The 27,222-nt window shown below is 28.0% G+C and overlaps 2 protein-coding genes across 3 annotated transcripts; one reads left to right on the top strand and one right to left on the bottom strand.

Moving 5' to 3' along the window:
• Window positions 1–105: 105 nt before the first annotated feature.
• LOC114121786 (D-3-phosphoglycerate dehydrogenase) lies at window positions 106–6,164 on the bottom strand. Its single transcript, XM_027984244.2, has 8 exons — window positions 5,858–6,164; window positions 4,848–5,011; window positions 1,328–1,393; window positions 1,110–1,263; window positions 906–1,038; window positions 731–837; window positions 523–663; window positions 106–345 (listed from the first exon to the last, which is right to left on the bottom strand). Exons 1-8 carry the CDS (start codon window positions 5,999–6,001, stop codon window positions 247–249), a joined length of 1,008 nt encoding a protein of 335 aa, XP_027840045.1. The 5' UTR covers window positions 6,002–6,164; the 3' UTR covers window positions 106–246.
• Window positions 6,165–21,890: 15,726 nt separating this feature from the next.
• Window positions 21,891–27,216, top strand: LOC114121794 (STE20/SPS1-related proline-alanine-rich protein kinase). 2 transcript variants are annotated; one of them, XM_027984260.2, is made up of 10 exons: window positions 21,891–22,329; window positions 24,652–24,764; window positions 24,839–25,089; window positions 25,165–25,330; window positions 25,433–25,668; window positions 25,740–25,854; window positions 25,935–26,042; window positions 26,143–26,243; window positions 26,720–26,906; window positions 26,967–27,216. In XM_027984260.2, exons 1-10 carry the CDS (start codon window positions 22,179–22,181, stop codon window positions 27,042–27,044), a joined length of 1,506 nt encoding a protein of 501 aa, XP_027840061.1. In that variant the 5' UTR covers window positions 21,891–22,178; the 3' UTR covers window positions 27,045–27,216. The 2 variants fall into 2 exon arrangements, with proteins under 2 accessions (XP_027840061.1, XP_027840060.1); XM_027984259.2 differs by having other exon boundaries at window positions 25,165–25,339.
• Window positions 27,217–27,222: the final 6 nt, after the last annotated feature.

Genomic DNA, 27,222 nt, shown 5'->3' with positions numbered 1-27,222 from the left:
ATAGGTATGCTATTATGCTAATATGCTATTGTTTCATTGTTTGTTTGTACATAAACTATGATATCATAATTTACTATACACTGAAGTTAATTTAGATAACTGAAATAAAGTCTAATAAATGAGTCGTTTATTATGATAGTAGATTTAATGTAAACATTGTGTGTATAATAAAAGAACTATGGTTTTATAGTTATAATAATTAAATTAGTTGTTACAATAATAACAGTGTTAACATTAGCATTTTTATTATGATCCATTTTTTAATTTGTTGACCAATCCGCTTAAAGAATAATTACTGTTTGGGTTAGTCAATGCAACAAATTGTTGTGCAACTTCTTCAGCAACCTGAAATAACACACAATAATAATTCAATTATAACAAATTCAACATGTTTTAATAAATGTATTAACTAGAAATATTTTCTTATTCAAATTTTGATTATTTTATAATAACAAATAAATTAAGAATCAATTAAAAAATATAATTTTTATATGGTACAAATATTAAAGTGACACTATTTACTTTAATTTGTGCTTCAAGAGTGGAAGCTCCTAAATGAGGAGTGGCAATAACTTTTGGATGTGAAATAAGAGTCTTAAGTTCAGAACTTTTGGGTGGTTCTTCTGTCAAGACATCCAATCCGGCACCACCACATTTTCCATCCTATTAATTTAACCAAAAATTAATATCAATTAAAAATTTAAATTCTGAATAAAATTATTCAACTTACATTCAAAGCTCTTAGAAGTGCCGCTTCGTCTACAATACCACCTCTGGCTACATTAATAATCTTTACTCCTTTTTTACATTTATTGAAAACATCATCATTGATCAAATCTAATTAAAAAAAAAAAATGCTTAATATTATTTATTAACTAGTATAGGTATTGAATATAATTACTCACTTTTTGTTTGTTCAATCAAAGGTGTATGTATAGTAATATAATCAGCAATAGGCCAAATCTGTTCTAAAGTTAATAATTCTACTCCAAATGTTGCTGCAGCTTCTTTGTTGATAAATGGATCATATCCTACAGTCTAAGTATAAAAAAATAACAAATTGTATGTTATTTTATTTTAAAAATAAATTTTACTCTTTATTGATGTACCTTCATACCAAATGCTTGCATTCTATAAGCCACTTCACGACCAATTCTACCTAAACCAAGTATACCAATAGTTTTTTCCTTGATTTCAGTCCCCATGTAGAGCTTTCTATCCCATCTTCCTTCTTTTAATGATTGACATCCTTGAGGTACGTTTCTAAATGTAAAATTTAGGTTAGGTTAGGTTACCTAAAATAAATGTTTATAAAATATAAACTTACCGAGCCAATGACAATATCAATGAGCATGTCAATTCACAAGCACTATTTGAGTTTCCACCAGGAGTACTAAAATAAAAATAATAAGTTAGTACTATAATAATTATATAAACAAAGAAGACAGCAATTTTGAAAAGGGGTTGATAACTAATAACAAAATAGTGTTGACAGCTTAAATTTAATTACATAATATTATGTTTCAAAAATGTAAGAATTATTTTAATCAAAGTAAAAATACAGTTGTGTAATTTCAAATTTGGGCCTGGAAACTAAAATTTCAAAGATCCCTCAATCTTGTCAATTATCTAAGTGAGATTCGCATTTCGCATATATAAGTACTGAAATGATTTTATTCATTCTTATAATATTATTAAATGTTTTATTATTTATATATCAATCATATAGATTATAGACCAACTAGTAAATTAACATAATTAAATAATGTTATAAGAGAACATGTAACGTGTTCCAAAAACCAAGCAAACTAAAATACCCTACAGGCTACAAGCTACCATAACAATATATTCTATAGTCAATGACCATAATTCTGAAATTTAATTAATAATAATAAAAATCTAGCTGTATAATGTGTGTATATATTATGAGTGAAACTTTCATAAAACTTATAATATGAAAATATGTACCTATCCACTTTTGTTATTGGTAAAATATGCACAAGCATTAGTTTTTATTAAACATTTTTAATTTTTAGCAATAAGTCATCAGAAAATGGCATTCATAATATATTATTTACAATTATTTCTATAAATTAATAAAATTAAAATCAAATACTATGTTTTGAATCATTAACATAAATTGAAAACTGTACCAATGTTATTAAAAAAATATTTTGAACACATTAGTATTTGTGACTAGGGGCCACTTATAGGCACTAGATTTTAAAAAACTAAAAGGGTGCCTTGGTATCTGTTATGAATGTTACGTACCTATTTAATTATAATATAGTATGTTATTATTATAATATTATGTAACGGGTATTTGACGCACAACACGATAGCCAGTTCGAATTAAATATTAATAAAGTCTTAATTAGAGATTACGTGCACATTGTCGTTTCGTTCTTTCTGTTCTATCCGTCCATACTATTACCTATGTATAGAATTCAAAACATAACGTTTGGCGACAAAGATGGGATATAATATTATCCGGTTATGAATTATGATTATGAATTTCAACATAGAAAAGGGTCAAATATAAATAATGCTGATGCGCTATCTAGATTACCTATAAGGGGAAATATTAATGACGATTTAGGTTCAATAATGTTTAGTTGAACAGTTACCATTAACGTTTCACTAAATAGCAAAGGAAACAAGTGAAGACGTTGTTTTAAAATTAGTTTGCGAGCAAGTTAGGTCTGGTTGGGTTGACTATAAAAATTATGAGTTAGAACCATATTTTTGTAGGAGGTTCGAGTTATCGGTTGAAAATTAATGTTTAATTATAGGAAATAGAGTAGTACTCGTAGTAGTTCCAAATATATTAAAACAGCAAGTGTTAAATATTTTGCATAAAAACCATCCAGGTATAGTACGATCAAAAATGTTAGTTCGGTTTTATGTATGGTGGCCAAATATTGATAGTTGTATTGAAAAGTATATAAAATGCTGTTCACAATATCAATTTCATCAAAACGATAAAAGTAAAAATGACAAAATTTTTGTCCCCTGGCCAAAGTCAGAAAATCCATGGTGCGTATACATATTGATTTTTTAGACGTAAATAAAATGAAGTTATTTTAGTAGATAGGGAAGTAAATGGATAGAATGTTGGGCTTTAAATAATACGTCAGCAGTAAAAATAATCGGGGTTTTGAGACGTTTCTGTACCTTTGGATCGCCTGAAATACTTGCGTGCGATAACGGACCGCCGTTTGGTTCGAAAGAATTTAGTTTAATATACTGTAGTAATAATAATATACAATTTTTATTTGTTGGCGGAGAGAGGGGTACAAACTAAAAAAAATATATTAATTAAGTCATTGTGTAATGAAAGATAGTTAACGAGATTGAAAACAAGAATAGATGATGTATTATTATCTTATCGAAATACACCGTCAGCTGACACAGGGTTGTGTCCAGCAGAACTGATGTTAGATTTTAATCTAAAAACACAGTTAACAGTGTTTTGAATTTCATTACAATAGTTGGTTGCTACTATTGTTGGAACTAGAATATAAATACATGTAATAAATATCCAACGTTCTAATGGGTGCCCAGCATCTCACAATAATTTCATTGGTTGCCTGAGCCCCGAGCACCTATGTACATGGCCTATGGCGCCACTGCATTCTCTCATCACTCTTGGTTATATAACTATTATAATAACATTAATATAAAAATAGGATATCCTAACCCAACAACCTAATCCTTACCCTCCACAACATGTTAAAACAGGTTATAAATTATAAAATTTACTAAACATTTTAATTTTAAAATAATATTATAATGCATGCTTAAACAAATATACATACATATGTATTTTTATTGGTTTGGAAAATTAATTTACTGATTTAAATTATTTATAGTTGATAATAATATGTCACTTAAAAATAACACAAGCAAATCCAAAATATAATATTAAACAATATTAAATTATTAAAATTATTTTTCATTATAAAAACCATTTTAATTTTTAATTTAAAATATTATGATAAAATTATAAATCATTGTACAAAAATGATAATTTTATTAGTAATCAAATATTTGACAAATATTAATAAGTAGGTTAGGTGTCTATGTAATAGATTGTTATTAATGAAAAATTAACGCTTCAATTAAGCACATTAAACACTTAAGATAGGTATGTATGTTGTTACTATAAATTATATTTTTATCTTCAAAGACCAAAGCATGACATTAATATGCATCTATTATAATCTTTTTAATTACTTAATTTAAATGCTTAAAAAAATCACAACAATTAACATCAGAAACATAACTAAATTTTATCTGACACTAGATATGACTAACCACTTAAAAATATATTATTGAGATTATTAAATGTTTGTATGTAATAACTTGTAAGCATATTTGTACAATTAATTCAAGTGGCATTTATTAAGTTAATCATTGATAAATTTTAATTAATGTCAGTATTTAATGAATAAAAAAATGAAATGATTACCTATATTATATAAAATCTGTTATCTGAGTATATATGCAGGCACAGATAGAAACTAGCGAATTATCGAGCATATTAAGGTGGGTCAGATAAAATTTTAATCATTAAACTTAACTGTTCTAGGCCATTTTAAAGGGTTCTAGCCTAGTAAAAATTTGTCTTAAGTCAGAATTGAACATAACTTTTTATTGCAACTATCAAATTGTATAGTTTTGTATAGGTAACTATAAATATGAATATAGAATATATGAATTTATCTGGTTATTATATTGGTGCCTTAAATTGACAAACTGATATTACTCTCATAAATAAATAAATTATTTTCTCGATATAAAAGTAGTTCAATTAGGTTACCTATTCAAATCAACTTTGAACTTACTTAAGGACTAATATCCCTGCATCAGTTGCAGCGTTTAAATCAATATTATCAACACCTGTTCCAGCTCTCCCAATAACTTTAAGGCCATACTGGGCTCCAGCTTCTATTACTGCCTTAGTTACTTTTGTATCTGAGCGAACAACCAATCCATCATATAATCCAGCCTGAGAAAAAAATTTATTTGAACAAATTATTTATTTTTTTCATAATAATTAATAATTATTATATTTAAGAATAAACCAATCTAATTTGCTTTAAACTTATATTTAATAAAAATATGAAAATAAAAATATGTAGATACCTACTACCTATAATTTAATTGTATACAGTTTATACAATTAAATTAATTTATACTATTAACTATAATAAGGCTGACTACAATAAGACAGCACTACTTGTAGAAGACAACAAGAAACCACTTTACAGTAAAATTTTTTGGTACACAACAGTATAAATCGGAGGATCTCAATTATTTATTTATTTATTTTTTGTGTCATTAGTGCATAGGTACTACCTACATATCAAACACATACCTCAAATTACTAAAAATAGAACTACAAAAATTTCAATAACTCATTTAAAAATTATAAGGTAGTAAAATATTATTTTATAATTTTATTTATATTTCTCATACTAAAATTTAAGACTTATCTAATCTCATACTTAAGATTTGTCAATCTAAACTGAATAAAAAAAATACTGTTAAACATTTTACCTAAATACTTAAACTAAAAATAAAATACTTATTTACAATGCACCATCATATTACACAAAATATGTCCATTTCCAATTGATACCTATAATAGTTAAGCCAACTGCCAAGTTACAAATAAAATTGATTATTTAATGGACCACAAAATTGATTTTAAGGTATCATTAATCCAGTAGCCAGTACCTAGGCATTAATTTATTAAATGTATATAGTGATTGGTAACGTAACCCGGCATAAATTATAGTACTAATTACCACGGTACATATTGTAAATAATGAAATAATAATTAAAACGTTACCTTTAACTCTGCTATAAGAGCATCAGTTGGCAATTTGTATTTTGATTGAACTTGAATGCCATTTTTTTCAAGAAGTGAAGCACAAGAGGGATCACAGGCATCGCTGATGAGTACTTTTTTTATGGATACACGGGGAGTAGACATGTTAACAGATGAGTGTACGAGACAAGAATGAAGAGTTTTAAACTGTTAAAACTGTTTAACGAATTGTACGTTCAATGTTGTCTGTTGTCTCCAAGTGTATTGAATATCGAGAGTGAACAATAAAGTGGTCGAACTGGTTTGAACTGCACGAGTGGGTGAGTGGTTGTAAATCTCTACAGACGGCAGTTTTTGTCTTTTTTACGATCGAACAATTTCAATTGGTATTTCTTATCGAAGTATATTACTATATTCATATAAATATAGTAATAAACATAAGTAGGTACTAATTATTCGCAGTCTTAAATTTTAACTCGATTATTTTTATAATCACTTTTGATAAACATAATCTTTTTTTTCTATTGGTTTGGTCTTTGACCCAAGTATCATAATTATTTTATTACGATACACATGATTATATATACATATTGTTTCATATGGAACCATGGATAGGATTATTGAAGAAATGATAAATTGATTAATATAATATGAATCTAGTAAAATTAATTACCTACTATACACATTTATTGTATAAAATTGTAGGCACCTACATAATCAGTACAGATTTAGAATAAACTAAGCATTTTTTTGTCAAAGAACACACTTTAAAAAAATGTTTATTTTATGATTTTTTAAATTACTTACCTACCTACGTATATATAAAACATTAAACCGCTTGCTACACAGTAGTTTTGCCTAATATTTAGGAAATATATAAAAATTTAAATTGACATACCTAGGTAATTAACATTTGTCATTTTCCAATGATATTTTTATAATTTTTGTATATTTCTAAGAAACATTAAATTATATATTTTATAATTGTATCACTACAACTATTCACTGTATCAGTGTTGTTAAATATTTGAGAAACATTATTTATACTTTTATTAAATACACAATGTATATTTTTATTTGTAGTTTATAGTACAAAATATTTTAAATACAATTTTGAGATACCTACTATTTTCTATAGTAAAATAAGGAACAATTATTATACATAAATATTAAATACAACTGTATGAGAAAAAAACAGAATTATCATTTCAGTCAGATAAGGTTAACTTTTAAATATTTATTTTACATGGCACCAAAAAAAAGGTATTTATTACATAATTTTTTTTTTACTTCACACGCGTTATACCTGCAGATAAAATGAATTCATATAAAATCATTTTTTATGATTTTTCTAGTAATCTTAAAATTAATCTACTTATTTTACAATAATTAAAGAGAATATATTTTTGGGAATCTTACTATAATATATTTTTAACATGGGTTTTATATTTTATTAATATTTGACTTAGAAATAAAAATACCTAATAAATTGATGAAATTAAATAGATATTTAATTATTTTGAGCTAATATTTAGATTTAAACAAACACAAACTTATAAGTAAACTTCTGAAAAATTTTAAAATATATATTTATTATCAAAAAAGAGAAGTCAAGTTGGTTTCGTTCTACTGTACAGTATAGGTATCGAGTGAACCTCGGACATAGGTCACTATGATAAATATGTTAAATTTGAACATAATGATAAAATTCTGAACAGTCTATATTCTATAAGATATATTATCCTATTATAGTTTTATCTATAGCTATTTGAAGGAAAACTTAGTGTTAATATTTAACCTTAGATATAAATACAAAACATTTTATGAATTTTTAAATACAAAATTACTTGTAAATTTTCGCTGACATATTTCGTAAAAATTTGAACTTTAAAGTAAATGCTTATAAAAAAAAATTGCAACCAATGATTTTTTTTTATCTATTATAAGAACGACTTATGAGATACCTTGTATTAAATTTTCAAGTTTTTTTGGGTACCTAAAAACTTTTTATCGATACTTAAAAAAAAAAAATACTCAGAAAAATCGAAAATTTCAGCTGTCTATATAAAAGCTCAAAAAAGTCAAAATATTTTGGAAATTTTACCTTTTATAGATAAAAATATAAAAACATTTAGTGAAAATTTCAAATATTCAAAGTGATTGTTTTTGAAGTACAATAATAAAAAATATATATATATATATTGTCCTCTATATAATGCACTAAGGATATTCAATTTGCCACCTGAAACCACCCCTGAAGTTTTAAATTAAAGCATTATTTCAACAAAGCTACCATGTGCACAGACACAAAAAACACACAGTGTTGTAAAATAAATACATTCATCAATCCGTTCAAAATATAATAGATAATAATAAAATATCTTAAAATAAATAAAAATTATCTTAAAGTATGAAACCTAGATAATTTTTATAGTTTTGCATTTGCATTAAGATACTTAACTTTTGAAAAGTTGGGCAGGTGGGTCTTATTCAAAACTCACTGATTAAGAATCTAACCGAAAGTAATCTGATACACTTTCTATGATGAATGGATATAGTCATATAGAGAAGTTAAAAATGCAATAGAAGTGTCAGAAATGGTCAGTGGAACATAATATTATGTTTATTTAAATGGCAAGGAATCATGGCAAATGGAAAACCTATTGGTAGTATCGCGCATAAAGGTCTTTAGTTCGTTAAGCTATGAATGATGAATGATAGGTAAAAAGTATAAGTGAAATACTTTATTGCAAGACATAGTTTATAATTATAATATGAGTCACTAATTTTACTTTCAAATTTTAAATTATTTGTTAAACCTGTTTTAATATTTTGTTTCATTTTATTTTCTAAAATTTTCAAGGGAAAGTGATCATCGATAAGGGAGAATTTTTTTTTTTAATGAAAAAATAATTAAAAGGCAAAGTGTATGTATTTTTCTTAAATAAAAAAGTTCTATACATGCAGTTACATTATATTAAAATGTATACTGTTATCGTGGAAACTGGTATAAATGTTCAATGTATGGTAAATTAAATCTTTATTATATCAATCTGAGCTATAATACCTACCTATTATATTTATAACAACCATTACCTTATGTTCTTATGGCTTATACATATGTCCTATATATCTATTTACTATTTTTATGACTGAAGAAAAGATCAGTTATTATAATATGTAAATGTATTCTTTTCTTAAAGACATATTAATGAATAAAATTTATTATTTAGCAACACCTATACCACTGTAAGTCCTGCACGCGCCTAGCCTTATAGAAAATACGGAAAAATATTTCTGAACGAAGAGTCTGTCAGCCTAGCACACTTAGCAGATATTTAACAAGGAATCTAGCGCCAAGCATTTAAATATCATATCGTATAAATTTAAACTTCAAATGTCTAAAAAAAAAACTGTTGAAAAAAGTTTTAAATGACGATAAAAATCTCAAAAAGAGCCAAAATATTTTGAAAATTATACCTGGTAATTATTATTACCTGTAGATAATGCAAGTATAAATATTTGGTATAAATTTTTCAAACATCTATTCTTTTTCGTTTTTGAATTGCCACAAAATTGAAATATTATTTGATAAAAAATCGTTATTTTAGTATTTTACTTCTGAATAATGTCTAATTTCATCAAAATGTATTTTTCAAATGCTCATAAAATATATTTGGAAATTTAAGCTCAAATTTTTTTTTATCCTGACAGTAATAAGTAATTACTAATAAGGAACCTTCTATTAACTTTTCAAATATTAGATATGAATATAAATTTTTTAAGAATTTATAACTACAAAATAATTCACCAAAATTCCCTTTTCAATCAATTATAAAAAATATTGTGAATAAAGATTATTGATGTTTTATATTTGGTAGATTAACTTCTTATGAGAAACTTTGCTACCAGAAATTACCCTTAAAGTTTAAAATCGAAGTACTTTTAGAATAATTATTTTTAAAAAACACACATCATTATAAATGTAAAATTAATATTAAAATTCTTACTCGAAAGTTAAAATTATAAATAATATCAATTTGATTTCCTAATATATCACTAGACGGTGATCCATGCGGGCGTAGGTAAGGGGAGTGTTTTTGGTGTTAACACCCCCGGAAATTAAAGATAAAACAATTTTAAAATAAATATTGCAAATTTAATTTAATGAATAACTAGAGTCTAGACCAAAACCCCCTCTGAAAATAATTCCTACCTACGCCTATACGGTGGTTATATATGTTATGAATAAAACAAAAGAAAAAAAAAATTAAAAAATTCATACCTAGGTAAACCGTATTTATGCAAGTTCATAGAATTAAAAAATATATCAGCTTTCCATACACTAAAAATCATTTTGTAAAATTTACCCAATATGTTACTTTAAATTTTTACCACGTTTTATTCTAAGATTCTCCATAGTCCATTTGAAGGGCAATAGTTTTTTCTTGTACTCACGGCTTTGAGCACGATTTTTAGATTTTGAATGAAGTGATGAATCATGAATATATTGATTTTACAATTATGTGTTTTTTTTTGTATGTCTCTGTACAACATAACTTGTCGAAAGAATGCTTCACAATTTTTTATAAGCGTTTATAGTTCAAATGTTTACGAAATATGTTAAAATCGCGAAAATTTGCAAGTAATTTTGTAGTTGAAAAATCATAAAATTTTTTGTGTTTATAATTACGGTTAAAAAATTCAACACTGAGTTTTCCATAAGTTTCCCTTTAAATAGCTGTAGAAAAAACTCAAAACATCATTATAGAAAAAAATTAAGTGCGTTTGAATTTTAAAGTTTTACAAAATAGCGTAACGATAACGATTTATCGTGAAACGTTTTTAAATACTATTTGTTCAGATTGACATTTTCTTTTTCATAATTTAATTTTCAAAATATTTAGCCTTTTTAATGCTATTTAAAAGCATTTAAAGTATTCGTTTTTGTTTAGTTTTTTTTTTATAAATATCGATAAAAAATTTTTGGCTGAGTCAAAATACTTGAAAATTTAATACAAACGTTCCTCATTAGTTAGTCTTATAATGATTAAAAAAAATATAAGAATTCATAAGCACAATTTTTTTTTATTAACATTTGAAATTCAAATATTGACAAAAATTCATCGCGTGGGACGTCCTCAGATCTAAACATGCCGACTCGACATAGCAGAATAACTAAATGAAGTCTAAAATATGAAAATAATCAAATTTTTAAGTAATCAATGGTATTACTAATGTTATTAAGAAATTGTAAATTTAGTATGTAGGTATTAAAAATAAAATTGTAAATTTTATAACTTAAAAAACTAACTATCATAATACTAAATAACTTAGAAATAATAAAGTAAAACTCAATGTCAAGCTAGTAACCCACGTCCCACGATGTTGAAGTCTTAAAAAAACGTTATTATAAAGTTATTTATCTATTACACAATTTTATTGTATATTACTTTATAATTTATATGTCGATCCATTATTTTTTAAAAACCTTGTTACATTTTTGAGATTGGAATTTCAAAGTTCTAATACTTTTACGTACCTGTAAAAATAAATATATAAATGTAGGACATAGTTACCTTTAAAAATTGTATTATAATAATTTTTTTAAACTAGGTACATGATTCGACGGTAACGTTACAAGTTTATGACGCCTCAATGATGAATAATACTAAGTTATATAATATATAATATGTTATATGATATTATGGGAGTTTCTCAAGTGCGTCCCGAAATGACCCTTTTTTAATGTTCCTAGTGTATCCAGAATAAGGTATAATCCGACTAATCCGAGTGCGCCCCAAGAAAAAAAAGGTCATACTTTTTACATAGCCCGAATGCGTCCCAGTTCATTTAGAATTACACAGGATGCGCCGCGAGGAGGTGAACTGGCTTACACCCCAAAAATTTCATTTTTATTATTATTATCAATTTACTTAAGCTTATATTGTTAAGTTTAGGTGAGAGTACAACTTATTAAATAAAAAAAAATTTTGTTATTATTATATCTATATAGGTTGGTGTTAAAATGTTATTCTTTTGACAAAATGTTGTCAAACATTATTTTATTTTAAACCGAGGACGCAATCAGGCTATTCATTAAAATTTGTCGATAAGACGGCGGGTTGCACTTGGGCACTGTGATATTATAATATGTCGATTAGACTGCACTCGGGCTATGAAAAAGGTAATAATTAAAAACAGGATGCACTCGAGAAATCCCCAATTTTCTACCCACGTCTTCAATTAGACAAAAACAAAATATTGCTTTCATGGTCTAGGTACCTATACTAGTACTTATTTAGGTATAATAAATATGGAATTCATATTATAACTGTATTATAAGTACCTTGTACCTAAAGTACCTACTACCTACTACTAACCAAAAATTATATTATCATACTAAATAATAAGAAGTATAGAGGTAAATTAAGACAATATTCTTAGAACAAATAGTTAATAAATAATAATATAACCACCAATATTTGTTTATTTTTTTATTATAGTCTGTGGATTTACACTAATCCTAGTGAGTACTGGTATATAGTATTAAATATCATATAATTTCCTAAAAATAGAATAGTTGAATATTTTATTAACAGCTACTGAACTGTACAGTATAATATAGGTACTACTATATATATATATTATATATATATGAAAGTGAAACAAAACTGATCAATCTATCAACACAAAACTCAAACTATTGGACAGATCAAGTATTCACTATTCAGACTGAAATCTGGTATGCATATAGCTGTTATGATATAATATAACATAATGTAGGCCAGGTCAGCTTAAAAAAATAGGGGATTGAAATTTATAAAAAATTTAAGTGTACTTCTCGGTAAAAAAATTGTCGATGAAAAACTAGATATTAGAGTAAAAATACTTAAAAGTTAATAAATAATCCCGATGGAAACCGTATTTCGTTATCTCCTCAATAATGCTACAACCACTATAAATCGTACACGCATGCACATGCGAAAGTCGCACATCGCTGTCGCCACGTTAGCGTAGTTGTTTTACTCGGCGTGCATTGTAGTTTCAATTATTATTTTTTACTCGTCATAGTCGCCTGTTATGTTCATGGTGTTTGTTTTTTATAATAATAAATAATATTTTAAAATAATATCTAAACGATAGACCATTTACATCGTGAAAAAACAACTGAAGGATTGTGCTGACATTTGGCACACAGATAGCTATTTTGAGGTAGGCATTCGTTAATAAAGGATTTTTAGAAAATTCAACTATTAATGGGGTAAAATACGAGGGAAATTTGTAAGAAACCAAGTTTAATGGGAAAAGTACAATCTAACATACAATTAGGATAAATGATAATTCAAGTAGTATATAGTTGGTAGTAATCAGTTAATAATTATTATTTATTACGTAAGTTTTGTGAATTATAAATAATAATAATAATAATAATAATAAAAATACCTACTATTATACTAAATCAATATAATATTATAACATTTATAAAATTATAACTTATAGTTTAGGTATAACTGTATAAGTATCTATTTGACAATAGGTATATTTATATAAATTATATAATATATTATATTATACATAATATTATGATATACGCTATAAATAATAACATAAATTAAAATATTATAAATTTATTATTTTATTTTCAAAAGGTTTATTTGATGGTTAAGCACGATTTCGTACGTTTACCTTTTTGGAAACACGATTTGATCAAAATGACCTCCAAAACAACATGATTATTGATTACCTATAATTTTCTAGACGTTGACATTTATTATTTATTATAGTCAATTTTTTTAATTTTCTTAAATAATAACGTTATAAAAGAGTTGATGAATTTGAAATGTCAAAGTTAAAAAATTGTCAACTGAATCAACTGCAGAATTTACTGAATTGAATAGTATAAATTATATTAACATTTTATATAATTTTATAGTTTGATACCTTGGTACTTTTTACAAATATTTTATTTGGTGTATTTTGATGAATCAAATATTCATTATATTCGTTGATTGTGTGATAACTATCAACGTTTGTCGGCTACTCTGCTAATAGCTTTGATTGAAACGTTCTTTAGATAGTTTAGATGCTGATCTTACTTTTATGTAAAAAAAACGTACGCAGTGCTAAAAATAAGTCAATTAGGTAAATACTTATGTAACCTTATGGAAATCCGGCAACATTTCATGAAAATCTTGGGTACAAAAGTACAAAACGTTCGGATTACGGAATCGAGTTCTAACTTCTAATCTTATTTAAAATCTGTATTTTAAAAGTCTATACTTACGCTTTCTTCCTTTAAGGAACTTTTAAATTGTTGTTAATAATTTTCAAAACTAATTTTATTTAAAAGTTTAAATTTAAAAAATAAATCTGTACACTAAGCAAAAGAGATTATACTGATCAGTGCAGGCATTGAGGCATAAATATAAGTTTATAAATATATATTTAATTAACATCATTAAAATAATGTGTAGTTTATTTATATGATACTTCATCAATAATTTATATTGATAATTGTAAATTTTTTTATGAACCTTCCCGAATTTTTTTTTGTGTTTGATTTTAATAACACATAAATTATGAAAACTAGAATATTACATATTAAAATAAATTAATCCAATTTTCGAAGCAGGTTTGCAAAATTATTAATCATTTCTCCAGTGTAGGTATATTCAAATACCTACTGCGAAGTGCGATTAATTGACATGAAGGCTAATCCTATCACCCTTATCTTAATCATTAAAGCCGATACATACATATTATCAGTTACGAGACGGTTCAGTTCCGAGATATAGATATAAATAGAGATTATCGACGACGCGCGACTGTCCCCATTATCTCAATTACTTCATAGAAATGAAGTAATTAACTACTATTTTTATTTACACACCTGCTATTTTCATTTTCATTTTTTTTTTTTTTGATTTATCCCGTATAACACTGTTGAGTTACTCATAGTATTAGCACATAGATTAAAAAAATATGTACGTATGCCATACCAAAAATAATTTCGAGGAGACAAGGTTGACCTTCTAAACCCAGTGGTCCAATTAGGAAAAAATATTTAGAGGAGGGACCCTCTAATAAAAAAGATTTTTTTTTTAAAAATTATAACATGTTGGTACGTTGTACATTTGTACATGGTTTTAACTGTTTTTAGGTTATTTGTATTTCATCAATTCTGCAGATTTTAGTAATTAATAAATAACAGTAATAAGTAATAAGACAATTGAACATTATCCATTTATTTAAATAAATAGATATCTAGGGATATCTAATGTACCTAATTGTATACGTCTTTCAGTTTTTTCAAAAATGTTTAATGTTTTCGTTGTTGTCTATTGATACAAATATCATTTTCTATATTCAAAATACTTAAATTGTTGAATCTATCTTGATTCATAACAGTATATACGTGTTTGTATACGTCGCATAGTAGAAAACTAGAAAATGATCTCTCACAGGTCGCTATATATATACCGTTATATATTTATTATAATATTTATATATATACAGATATACTTAATGGAAAAGTAACAGCTTCTTGAAATATCTTGCAAAAATTTAGAAATACTTCACTATCATATAATGTCAAATGCTATTTAATTTTTTTCAAACTTAGAGTTTTTATTCAAAGGAAGCTTTGAGTGATTTTTTTCTGGGGGGCTAATTTTTTTACTAAGATTTTTCTAAAAAGTCATAACAAAATGCAAATTATTATATCATCTTTAAATTTCTATAAATGTTTTTTAATTTTTACAAACTTACACCTAGTATTTGGTAATTTCACTAGATCTATATAAAAGTATAGGTTTTTCATTGTATTCTTGCGTTTCCTTCATTTTTTTTTGTCATTTATTTTTAGTTAACAATAATTATTGGTAATTTGTATTTTGTATTATAATTTATAACTGTGGCAAATGATAATGTTTAATTGAACAATGAACATGTATTTTTTAAAAACGTTTGCTTTGACTTTTTACAAACATTTTTGTAAAAAATAAAAATATGACGTTATATTATTTAAAAACCAACACCAACTTAATTTTGAAATGACTAAAATGGCTTTGGGCGAAACAGGCCCTGCCCAATATCATAAAATAATTTAGGTAAAAAAGTACTACATTGCTTTTTTCGTAAAAATACTAGAAAAAAATAGTTATTATGCTCTGTCAATAAGCAATACCTAGCTATTGTTATAATAAGGCACCGTAGTTGCAATAAATATTAAACCGTAACTAACGTTAAGCTTAAACTGCGATTGTCCATTTATTTACACGCATAAATAAAAGTTAAAATATGTACCTAGCTAATTACTAATTAGTAAATACTAAATAACAATTTTTTATTATAACTTCTAACAGTTCTAACAAGTACCTAGCTAGTATTAGTAAACTACGAAAGACATCAATTTATGACAGTCGCGGACACAAACAATTAGATCTGCCTTCCGCAGTCCCATTGGTTTCAACACTGTACCATGGAATAGATGACTGTACTGCCGAGTCGCGTTATTGCTGTATAATTATTATCGAAATCACGGGCACGAAAAATAAACGCCGACGCCCGAAAACCGATAGGTGTTCAATATAACAGTACATTATTACATTAACAATATTCAATAGACCTTATCCTTATGTCTTAATATCCTTTAGGTATAAAGAAGTTTAGATATAATTTTTCTTTGTTTTATGATTTGAATCATGGCCACTAACCTTAAGTGGCAATAATTGATCTTCATCGGGTTCTATCAGACCTGCACAACCAACAATTAAATCGGCTTTAATTGACTTTAGTAAAGTCAGCTTTCGTTTTGGACATCGGTCACGATTAGAAAAATTTCTTTACGCAGGATTAAGTAGGTAAATAATTAACGAAGTAAATTAGGTTAATTAGGTAAATTAAGTAAGAGGATTTAGAGTTTAGAGTTAGAATAATAGGATATATTACTATATTTATGTACATTATAATAATAAAATACAAATATAATAACAATAATATGTTATTGTAAGTTCAGATATGTTTAAATATGTACTCTGATATTATTGCGGAAGATACGAAAACTCATCACTGATTTCACGACGTATTGAAAACGATACAAAAGTACAGCCTTCTTTGTCTACTTCGGACATTAAGAAAAAAAGTCACAATAGTCGAGGTGGCCGAACAAAGAATTGAAGATCCATCACTGGATGACTACATACGTAGACACCGGTCACGAAATGTACCACCGCTGGTATTATGCTACTATGATCGGATGTAACGTAAATGATTTTAACGCCGACCCAACACTCGAAGGAAGGCAAATGATTATTTGTGACATTATCTCGGGAGCGCACACAACACTGGTAATTATTTCTGTTATTTCTATTATGTCTGCAGGAAAGTGTACCTATCAGTGAGATTGGAGTTATGTCTCCCGCAGAAAATGGCAACGATGAAAATATAGAGAAGATGCACTTGCAACAGATTTCGGTCCATTTTAAAAACGTACAGGGACAGAATTCCTCATGTGTACTAATCGACGGGTTAGATGTCGAGATAATGGAGGAGCGGCATAAATATGTGGCAAATGCATCTTTTCTATATTTTCATCGTTGCCAATTTCTGCGGGAGACATAACTCTAATCTCACTGATAGGTACACTTTCCTGCAGACATAATAAGGTATCGGTAGTACTGCGTAGTAGGTACTTTCCGGTTTTCGAACTGGGATTTCTAATTTCCATCGAAATCTCCTCTAACTCCAACAGTTTTTTTAATACAGAAGTGTAAGTCCATGGTCCGTTTACTTCAGATGACTCCGTAGTACTTCTGTTACTAGAACTCGACAAAAATTCGTCGTCGTTCGGAAATAGTGAAACAGGAGGCAAAATTAATGACCTCCGATTGGCCGCCTCGAGAATAGCTCGTCAGTTAGCTCGGCCACACCTTAAAATCTACTGAAGCCAGTGATGTACTGATGTCAGTGATGTCAGCTGGTTGTTAGGAAGTTGAGAGATAATATTTTATGAAAAACTATGCAACAAATCATTTTACTATAAAAAACTGCATTTGACCGTTATGTATTAATGCTTACACAGTTACACATGAGTATATGACTAATATTATATATTTATATCAATGGCGTAACTTATTTTTTTGGCGAGTTGGTGTTTGTAAGGCAAAATATTATAAATATTTTTCACATTAACTTTATTTTCAAAAAGCACAATAAGAGATATATTATAATTAAACAAACAATATTGAAAATCAATGACAAACCATTCAAATATACCTCCACGGCGGGCTACACCTAATAATTATTACCTATAAGATGAGCATCTGATGTTGTCTGGACGGGCATGCGTACCATACAAAAATATCTATATAAAAATCCTTTCGGACTTGCAGAAGTCTCTAGTCCCAGATGGTAATCATTCGATATCCGTGTCTGGTGTCTCAACGCTTTCTGGCCAATTTGTACAACAATTTGATTCCTAAGCATTTAAAATAATTTTCATCTGAATATTTGAGTACTTAGAATAATTTCATTAGTTTACTCTAATAAAGTAATACGGTCATTCGACTTTATTCATTTACTGACATTCGATCGAATACCAAATGACTTGCAACATTCGCAAGGCAATTTTCAAAATATTTAAAATTTATATTCATTTTATGCTATTCGCATACCAACCAAGAGGCACGAACCTATATTCACACTATAATTTTACGGTTCGTCGGTATTGATTAAAATAATATCTCTAACAGGCAGCAAATCAGCGACGAAAAGAGATGATTTTTTTGGGGGGAGGGTAATTTTTTATGATATAAATTTTAAGTTATTAGTTACACTAAACGTCATTTTTATTTTGCTCTAACCAATATAAAAAGATTTTTGTTTGGGCGGTTACCCCTTACACCGCCTCCCCCGTAACTACACCACTGAATATTATAATGAAACATTAAATATTAAAATATCTTTAGACTGAAAGATCATCTTCGATCAGAATCATTTTTCGTATTAGAATAGTTTAGACTATACAATTTATTAATCAATTAAAAATTTGTATTCACTTAAAGATTGTGATAGATATAAGTACACAAAATAGGCTCAGTTTAATGATAAAATAATTATTTATATTTCTCATTAAAAAAAAAAAAAAATACAATTGCTTATGTTTAGAAAATATTTTATCAAATTCCTATTGTGATAATTAGAAATAATTAGATAAATATTATCTTGTTTCCTTTTTTTATAATTCATATTCAGTTTTTTATAGTCTTATTCATTAATTGAAATTAATTATAAACTAAAAAAAAAACTAAATAAAATAAAATATTGCAGAGGTATCAAATAATTTATGATATTATATTTAAAATTAATAACCTATGAATTGTGATCATAATTAAATTTATTATAATTTATAACTACCTAGGTACTATATTATTGTAAGTTGGTTAATGGTTTCAAATTTCTAAATGTTTCAATTTATTTAATATGCATTATGCATATTATATCACTTTCAAATTGGCTAAAATAAATGAAAAGAAATTGATTACTGATTACATATGTTATATTCATTATTTATTATAATTGATCAATGATCAATTTATGTGTTGCAATTTTTAACCATTGAGCTTATAGAAAGTAGAAATTTGCAAAAGAATTATTTTAACATTCATTTTAGATTTTTAGTTGATACTATATTACTATTTCAAATGTTCAAAATTAGAAATGTCTAATATGTCATTAACCGAGAACCTAGAATTAGTTGATAATGTCCTAAAACAATTGGAACGTGTTCCTGCAGGAGAAATTGGAGTTTTAACCAATTCAAAATGACAAAATATAATGGAAAAAACCCAGGATTTAAGGCTGTGACGTCGATAAGGGACATACTAAAGAAACAAAACTATAAAAAACAATTTGGAAATAAAATACAATCCAAAAGAATTAACATGTATGAAATATGGCATATGCATCTATCACGTCTGTTGATGTGGATAGGTCACTCAGCCGTTATAAAACGATGTTAAGATCGAATCACCATCATTTTAAATTTTTAAATTATATGTCGTTTCTAACTGTTTCTCACGAAGACAATTTGAATGATTCAGAATAAAAAAATTGTTAATATGTATTATTTTTAATACATTATATTATTTTGTTTTCAAATTTAATATTTAAATATTTTTAATTTTATACTTATTAACATCTGTTCCCTAATAATATATTAATATGTATATTATATAATACTGCCCATATGGGTACTGCAGTATAGCTGCTACTGGCCATTTCCTTGTACCTACATAATAATTATTATTTATTAGTGTTATTACTATTAATTTTCTACTTATATATTTATAGTTAATGGACGGTCTTCACTTGTCAATACTCAATACACTCCAATACTCTATGTATACGATATGCTATAAATGTGGAAAATTATTTGAACGCTACGTACCATAAAATTTTTTTTTAAATCATATTCCAGGGGTAGCCAATTTGTGGCACGCGATAAAATTATTATAATATTGTATAATTGAAGTATTAATATAAAAAATTTAGCAAAAAAAGGTAAATGAATCTATATTTAATAAAAATAATACATATACCTATACTATAATATATGGTTCGGCGCGGCGCTGTGGCAACATGACAGAGAATAAGTAACGTCGTAGTAAGTAATAAAAATAATTAAATTTTTTGCGTGCCCTTAAAATCTTTTCGCGTGCCACGGATCTGCCATCCCTGCTGTATACTTAGTTGTCCGTCCACCTATTTATGGAATCGAATACTAGCCACTAGCATAACCGCCTAACGAGAACTGTTGAGAATCAAATCGACTGTAAATAATATGATGCGTTGTACTCGTGTAGATAGGTACCTATATCATTATAAATTATTATTACATAATACAATATATTATTATTTATTATGTATTAGCTACATACACAATAATTTACACACAAGAGGCCTTTATTTAGGTGTGTTTAGGAAAAAGACGAAAACGCACTAACCGAGATAATAATTAATGTTATTGTAAATAAATACATTATAGGTAGGTATCTATTATCACGTGTCGATGTGTGCGCTGTGCAGTAGTTGTAATAAATTATGTTATAAAAAAAATTTAAGTAGGATATTATTATTACGCCGTTTCGTGTTAAACGAAATAATAAATTACACGCCCGTGGCTCGTCTAATTGGATTGGATTTGTCGAAAACACGAAAAAAATTTATCAAAAAATCGCATCGTGTGCGCGTGCAAAACGAATTACGAGACAAATTATTGAACATGATACATAAAAATAATTAAAAAGCGCGTTGGCGGGGGTGCCGCCGCTGTGGCGTGGGAGAGCGCCAGGGCGTCGCGACAACCGAGGACGGCGGCGGATCGGATATACGAGTTATACGACACGCGGCACGCTTTTTTTTCAAATTTTTTTTTTTTACTTATCGCGCCGTCGGTACGTTCGCGTTTTTGTCGTCGCTCATCAGCTACTCTCCCGTAAACCCCGCGGTGCAAGCGTGTGCGACGAATAACGAAAACGCGCGCGCATCAGCCGACCGTATTGCACCAGCGACCGATCGTACGTTTTCACTATTTCAGTCGTATTATTATCATTACCGTTTAGAACGCTATTGTACACGCGTGCGCGCACGTCGTCTCGCGACACGTAATTATTCACATTTCACAGGCGGAGCGTTGTTGTTTTTTGTAACACTCCTCGCGCCACGCTTGACGCGCTACACACGACCGACGATCGGCAGTTGAGCGGTAACTTGTTTACGATCGGCAGAACGATATCCGAACGCGAAACGTTTTACGCGCATATGGCTGTTCGAGAACGCATTATTATATAAATAATATCGTAATTAATTTGCAAGCACCGTCGTAGCGTAATTTTCGTAACGATACACAGACCCGTTATCGTTTGTATAATCTGTCTGTCTGAATGTATATATATATACGTGTGTGTATGTGTACGTGTGAGTGCGCGCGTGTGCGTACATGAAGTCATGAAATAATAATATCGTATTATTTATAAACGCGCGCGCGTCAACCGACGACGACGACGACGCCGCCGACGCCTGCATTGCGTGCGCGCTCCAACCGAGTTGGAACGACGTCGACCGCCGCCGTCGATATCACCGCAACCGCACACGACCAAGCCGCCGCCGCCACCAGTGCATTGTCGTCCGCACTCCGCCACACCAGTATTTTACCGTCCGCCGCGCACTGCAGACGGTGCAGTCGTAAAATGCCATTGCGCCTGTTCAGTCGGCGTCGTCACGAGTCCTACCGGAATATCAACGGCACCGGCACGTCGTAGTGCCAGCTAGCGGTAAAATGGCGACGCCGTCGTCGACGACCACTACAACGGCGACCAACGCCACCAGCAACAACGCCGACAACGCGCCTTTGGCAGCCGCCGCCGCCGCTGCGGCTTCTAACGTGTGGCCAAACACCCGAGACAGTTACGAACTTCGCGAAGTTATCGGTAATCATATTATATTCTTATCACGTAAAGTTGTTGGTCGGTAGTCTCTGATCGCTCTGCTGTAGCAGCAGCCCCGTAATCCTTAGTCCTCCTATCTTGTCGTGGGAGGTCGTCTACTGATGCTCCCCTCGAAGGATCGGGTAAGCGCCGACGATTAACACCTGGTCAACTTCCCACTGGCCGACACCGGTAGTCGTCATTATTTTCGTTTTAAATCTTTTTTTTTTAGGTTATATCGCGACGATTTCTAAAATATATAATAATAATTATTATTATTGTTTTGCGTTTTATTACCTCGGTAAACAGGTTCGATACTACAACGGTCGCGCAGTGTCGCACCGAAATCGACGATTTCTACGGATGCCTCAATAATGTGTCTGCCGACTGCTCCGTCAACCCGAACCCCCGTCATTACCTTGTCCACCCCCTCCTTTGAGATTTACCTCCACATGACCGCATCACTCGTTATTCATGTTGTACTTCATTATCTATCTCATCGCTTATTAAATTATCGTCATTATAATATTAATATTGAGTGGCATATCATGTGATAGTATTACCGAATACTGATTACCGTTGACCACAATGTCCGGTGAGATATCAGATTTTTTACCCGGTCAACGTGTTTTATTGAAATTAATTTGCTAAAACGTTAGTAGTAAATTATTCGAAAACCATTTTTTGATTATTGCTCCTGGAATATTATTCTGTTGAGTATTATTTTTGAGTATAGAAAAAATAGGTACAGTGTATAATATTAAATCGCCAATCCTCTCATCAAATATATCATAAATTTCAAATTGTTAGTTCAATATGATTGAGGATTGACCATAGTTTATTAAAATAACAGTTTTTGTATTTAAATCAAATAGCATTTTTACCAAAATATTTATTATTTTCAATTAATATTTAATTGGGTTTTGTTATAAATTGAATATAATACAAATATTCAAAAAAATATTAAAATTAAAATCAATCTTATAAATTTAACCTCAACTAAACATTTACAGAGCAATATTATGAATCCATAATATATTTTTATTATGAATTTATATTGTTTATTATCTATAGTATCTGTGTCTTGTTAAATCTTATTATCTCTAAGGGTATTTATACAAGTATTATTTACCATGATAATTCACTTTTATAACATAAGTAAATAAAATAAAGATACAATTTATGTAATATATTATAGTACTTTTAGTACTTCAAAACATTTTTATTAATAAAAACTAATAAATTGTTGAATTTGTTAAACTTTAAGTTATATAACACCAAATTAAGTTTATTTAAACACTAAGAGCAAATAATGAATCATTGATGCCATCATATTAATTTAATATTTTAGTATATCCGTCTGTTAGACATATAACAAATATCATTAAGTACCTTATACCTATATAACAATACTATTTTTTGAGGCCAGAACAGATTAGCCACTATCTATGCAAAATAACATTGTTTTAATTAGTATTCCTTGTATATTTAATTGTTGAAATTCAAATCTGAATGTATTTATTTAATTTCTATAAGCTGTATACCATCATACCAGTGCTGGTTAAATTTTTATATGTTTAAATAAAAATTATAAAATAAATGCACAATATTGATATATTATGTATAACAAAGCAGGTAGATAAATCAAACATACTTTGTCAGGATTTATGAGGAGTTTCAGTACCAAAAATAGTATTTTATTCAATTCACAATGATTTATCAAATTAATGATTTAACCAAGTCTTATTCGACTAGCATTTTAATAAAATTAAATTTTAATATTTCTGCATAATATATTGGATTAAATCTACTTATTTAATATATTTTGTAATAATTATCAATTTGAACAGACAGAAAATTAAAGTTAAGTTTTTTATCACTTACAGTGTTTTATTATTTTGTCTATTGGACTATAGCTTTTAAATAATAGTTATACATTTTTGAAAAACTTTTTCACCATTTTTACAGATAAATTGTTGCTAAATATAGTTTTATAGTAGAATTGTATATTTGTAATACAACTCATAATTTTATTAGATAATTATAGAGTATCAATTTTTGTTATAAGAATACATAAGTTAATATAGGTATCTCTTGAGTTCAATTTTTTTAAAAAAAGGTTTATTTTTTTTTAGAAACATTTTCTATAATAATATTACCTATACAATTTTGTAATTTTAATTTACATAAATATTTATGTATTTTTTGCCATGAATATAATTAGTTAATAATAAAAATTAATTATACTTATATCAGTTTAGTATATCTATTGATATGTTTTGATTATTTGTAAATTATATTAATAAATAATTACTTAAATTGTAGGTGTTGGTGCAACAGCTACTGTTCATTGTGCTTTTTGTAAGCCTCGTCAAGAAAAATGTGCCATAAAGAAAATAAATTTAGAAAAATGGAACACCAGCATGGATGAATTAACAGTAATGATTTGTTTTTATTCTATACTTAATGATTATGTTAATTTTTTTAACATTATTTTACATTCATTATTTAGAAAGAAATACAAGCCATGTCATGGTGCCAGCACGAAAATGTTGTAACATATCATACTAGTTTTGTAGTTGGTGATGAATTATGGTTAGTATTACGTTTGCTAGAAGGGGGGTCATTACTCGACATACTAAAACACAAAATGCGCACAAGTGATTGTCGTCATGGTGTTCTTGATGAAGCTACCATTGCAACTGTTTTAAGAGAAGTTTTGAAGGGCTTGGAATATTTTCATTCTAATAGTCAAATTCATAGGTATTCTTTCATACTTGGCTATATATACATTATAGAAAAAGGATTTATAATAATTGTTTACTGCTGTATTTATAGAGATATAAAGGCTGGCAACATTCTTCTGGGTGAAGATGGAACAGTTCAAATAGCTGATTTTGGAGTAAGTGCATGGTTAACGACTGGTTATGATACTAATCGTCAGAAGGTTCGACATACATTTGTTGGCACACCTTGCTGGATGGCTCCGGAAGTCATGGAACAGGTACACACGGTAAAAGCAAAACATTTAACTAAAATTAATGCAATCGGTAAACACCGACCGCTAAGCTCGAAACCCTAAACTGTCCGACAAAAAATACATTAGGATCACGGATATGACTTCAAAGCAGACATATGGTCATTGGGAATTACAGCCATTGAGTTAGCTACTGGAACAGCACCATATCACAAGTATCCACCAATGAAGGTTCTTATGTTGACTCTTCAGAATGATCCTCCTACATTAGATACTGGTGCTGATCAAAAAGACCAATACAAAGCTTATGGTAAAACTTTCAGAAAATTAATTACTGATTGTTTGCAGAAAGATCCTACTAAAAGGTGATTAAATTTTTGTCTCTTTCCTACTTAAGACCCTCTGATTAAGTATTAAACAATGTTTATTTTTATAGGCCTACAGCTACTGAACTTCTAAAACATCCAATTTTTAAGAAAGCCAAAGATAAAAAATACCTTCAATCAACTTTAATTGCTATTGGTCCTAGTTTAGAAACTAGAGTTCAAAAGGTACATTTTATATTATTAAGATTAATCCATTTATATTTATGTTTTAAATGAAATATATGTATTTAATTTATATGTAATAGGCATCTAAAAGACAACCAGGCACATCGGGTAGATTGCATAGGACAATAACTGGAGAGTGGACTTGGTCATCTGAAGAAGAATGTGATGGACAGTCATCAGATGATGAAGTAAAAATCTTGTTTTGCATTTATTATTACTGTTTGATAATTAATTTTATAGTATAAATACCTTTGTTAACTTAACAACTGTTTTGTGTTATTATTTTAGTGTCAAGAAAAACCATTAAATAAATTAGTTGAGGTCCCTCAATCATCTGATAGTGAACACGAAAGTGGCGACGAACACTTAAATCTTGTCCTGCGTATGAGGTTTGATTTTTTTTTTATACTTATAGTTAGTTAAATATAAATGAGAAATTTAAATTAAAACATATAATTTTCTTGAATTAATTTAAATCAGGTATTAAGTGTAGTCACTGGGCTACTCCTTTATTCAAGTCAAGTCATTCATGTGAAGTACTTATTTCTTTTAAACCATTTAGTCTAATGGTAAAATTAGTTGACTGATTATACATTTTAATTTATAATTAATAGAAAAACAGAAAAATTAATTTAAATAAATTTTATTTCATTTTTGAAATTTTATTTTGAATACTGGCTACATATATATATATAAAAAAAAATTATAGTATTTAAGTAATTATATAAGTAATAAAAATATTTATAGAATATTGATATTAAGTGCCAAGATCTATATTTAATATTTAAATAAACAATTCTGCAAAATTCAACAGCTATATCAAATTTTACACTCTTAAATATTATTAATAATTATGTTTTTTTAGAAACTCTAATCGTGAACTTAATGATATTCGATTCGAATTCTTATTGGGCAATGACACCCCTGATGGTATTTCTACTGAACTTGTGGGAGCTGGTTTGGTAGATAGCAGAGATGCTGATGTGATAGCTATGAATTTACGTGTGCTAATAGGTAATCAAACTCGAGATAGACCAGTTACCTTTGCCCTAGTAAGTATACATTTTTTATTTTGCAATGGAATTTTACTATAATTATTATTCATTACTTAGGTATCTGGCTGCAACAGTGATGAAACACCGGATGAAAAAATGCTAGTTGGTTATGCCCAGCTGTCTTATGCAGATTAAAAGCTTAGTTACTGAATGACTTTTACATCTGTTGTGCCACTAAAAAATTTAACTCTGTATGTCTTAAATAAAATTTTGTATGCATATATATATTTAAATAATATAATTTATTTTTGTACATAGAATCTTAGTTCAGATTTTGAATAAAGATATATATGCTTTAGCAACAACATACTTG

This window comes from Aphis gossypii, chromosome 2 (assembly GCF_020184175.1).
Source record: "Aphis gossypii isolate Hap1 chromosome 2, ASM2018417v2, whole genome shotgun sequence".
Taxonomy (NCBI): Eukaryota; Metazoa; Arthropoda; class Insecta; order Hemiptera; family Aphididae; genus Aphis; species Aphis gossypii.
This window is presented reverse-complemented; position numbering and strand designations above follow the sequence as displayed.

Coding starts and splice junctions, on each gene's coding strand:
- LOC114121786 (XM_027984244.2), bottom strand. CDS start 6,001: ATGTCTACTCCCCGTGTATCCATAAAAAAAGTACTCATCAGCGATGCC. Junction 5,012..5,857: donor CTCTTATAGCAGAGTTAAAG/GTAACGTTTTAA, acceptor TTTTTTTCTCAG/GCTGGATTATATGATGGATT. Junction 1,394..4,847: donor GCAGGGATATTAGTCCTTAA/GTAAGTTCAAAG, acceptor TTTTTATTTTAG/TACTCCTGGTGGAAACTCAA.
- LOC114121794 (XM_027984259.2), top strand. CDS start 22,179: ATGGCGACGCCGTCGTCGACGACCACTACAACGGCGACCAACGCCACC. Junction 25,669..25,739: donor CAGAAAGATCCTACTAAAAG/GTGATTAAATTT, acceptor TTATTTTTATAG/GCCTACAGCTACTGAACTTC. Junction 26,043..26,142: donor GACAGTCATCAGATGATGAA/GTAAAAATCTTG, acceptor TTATTATTTTAG/TGTCAAGAAAAACCATTAAA.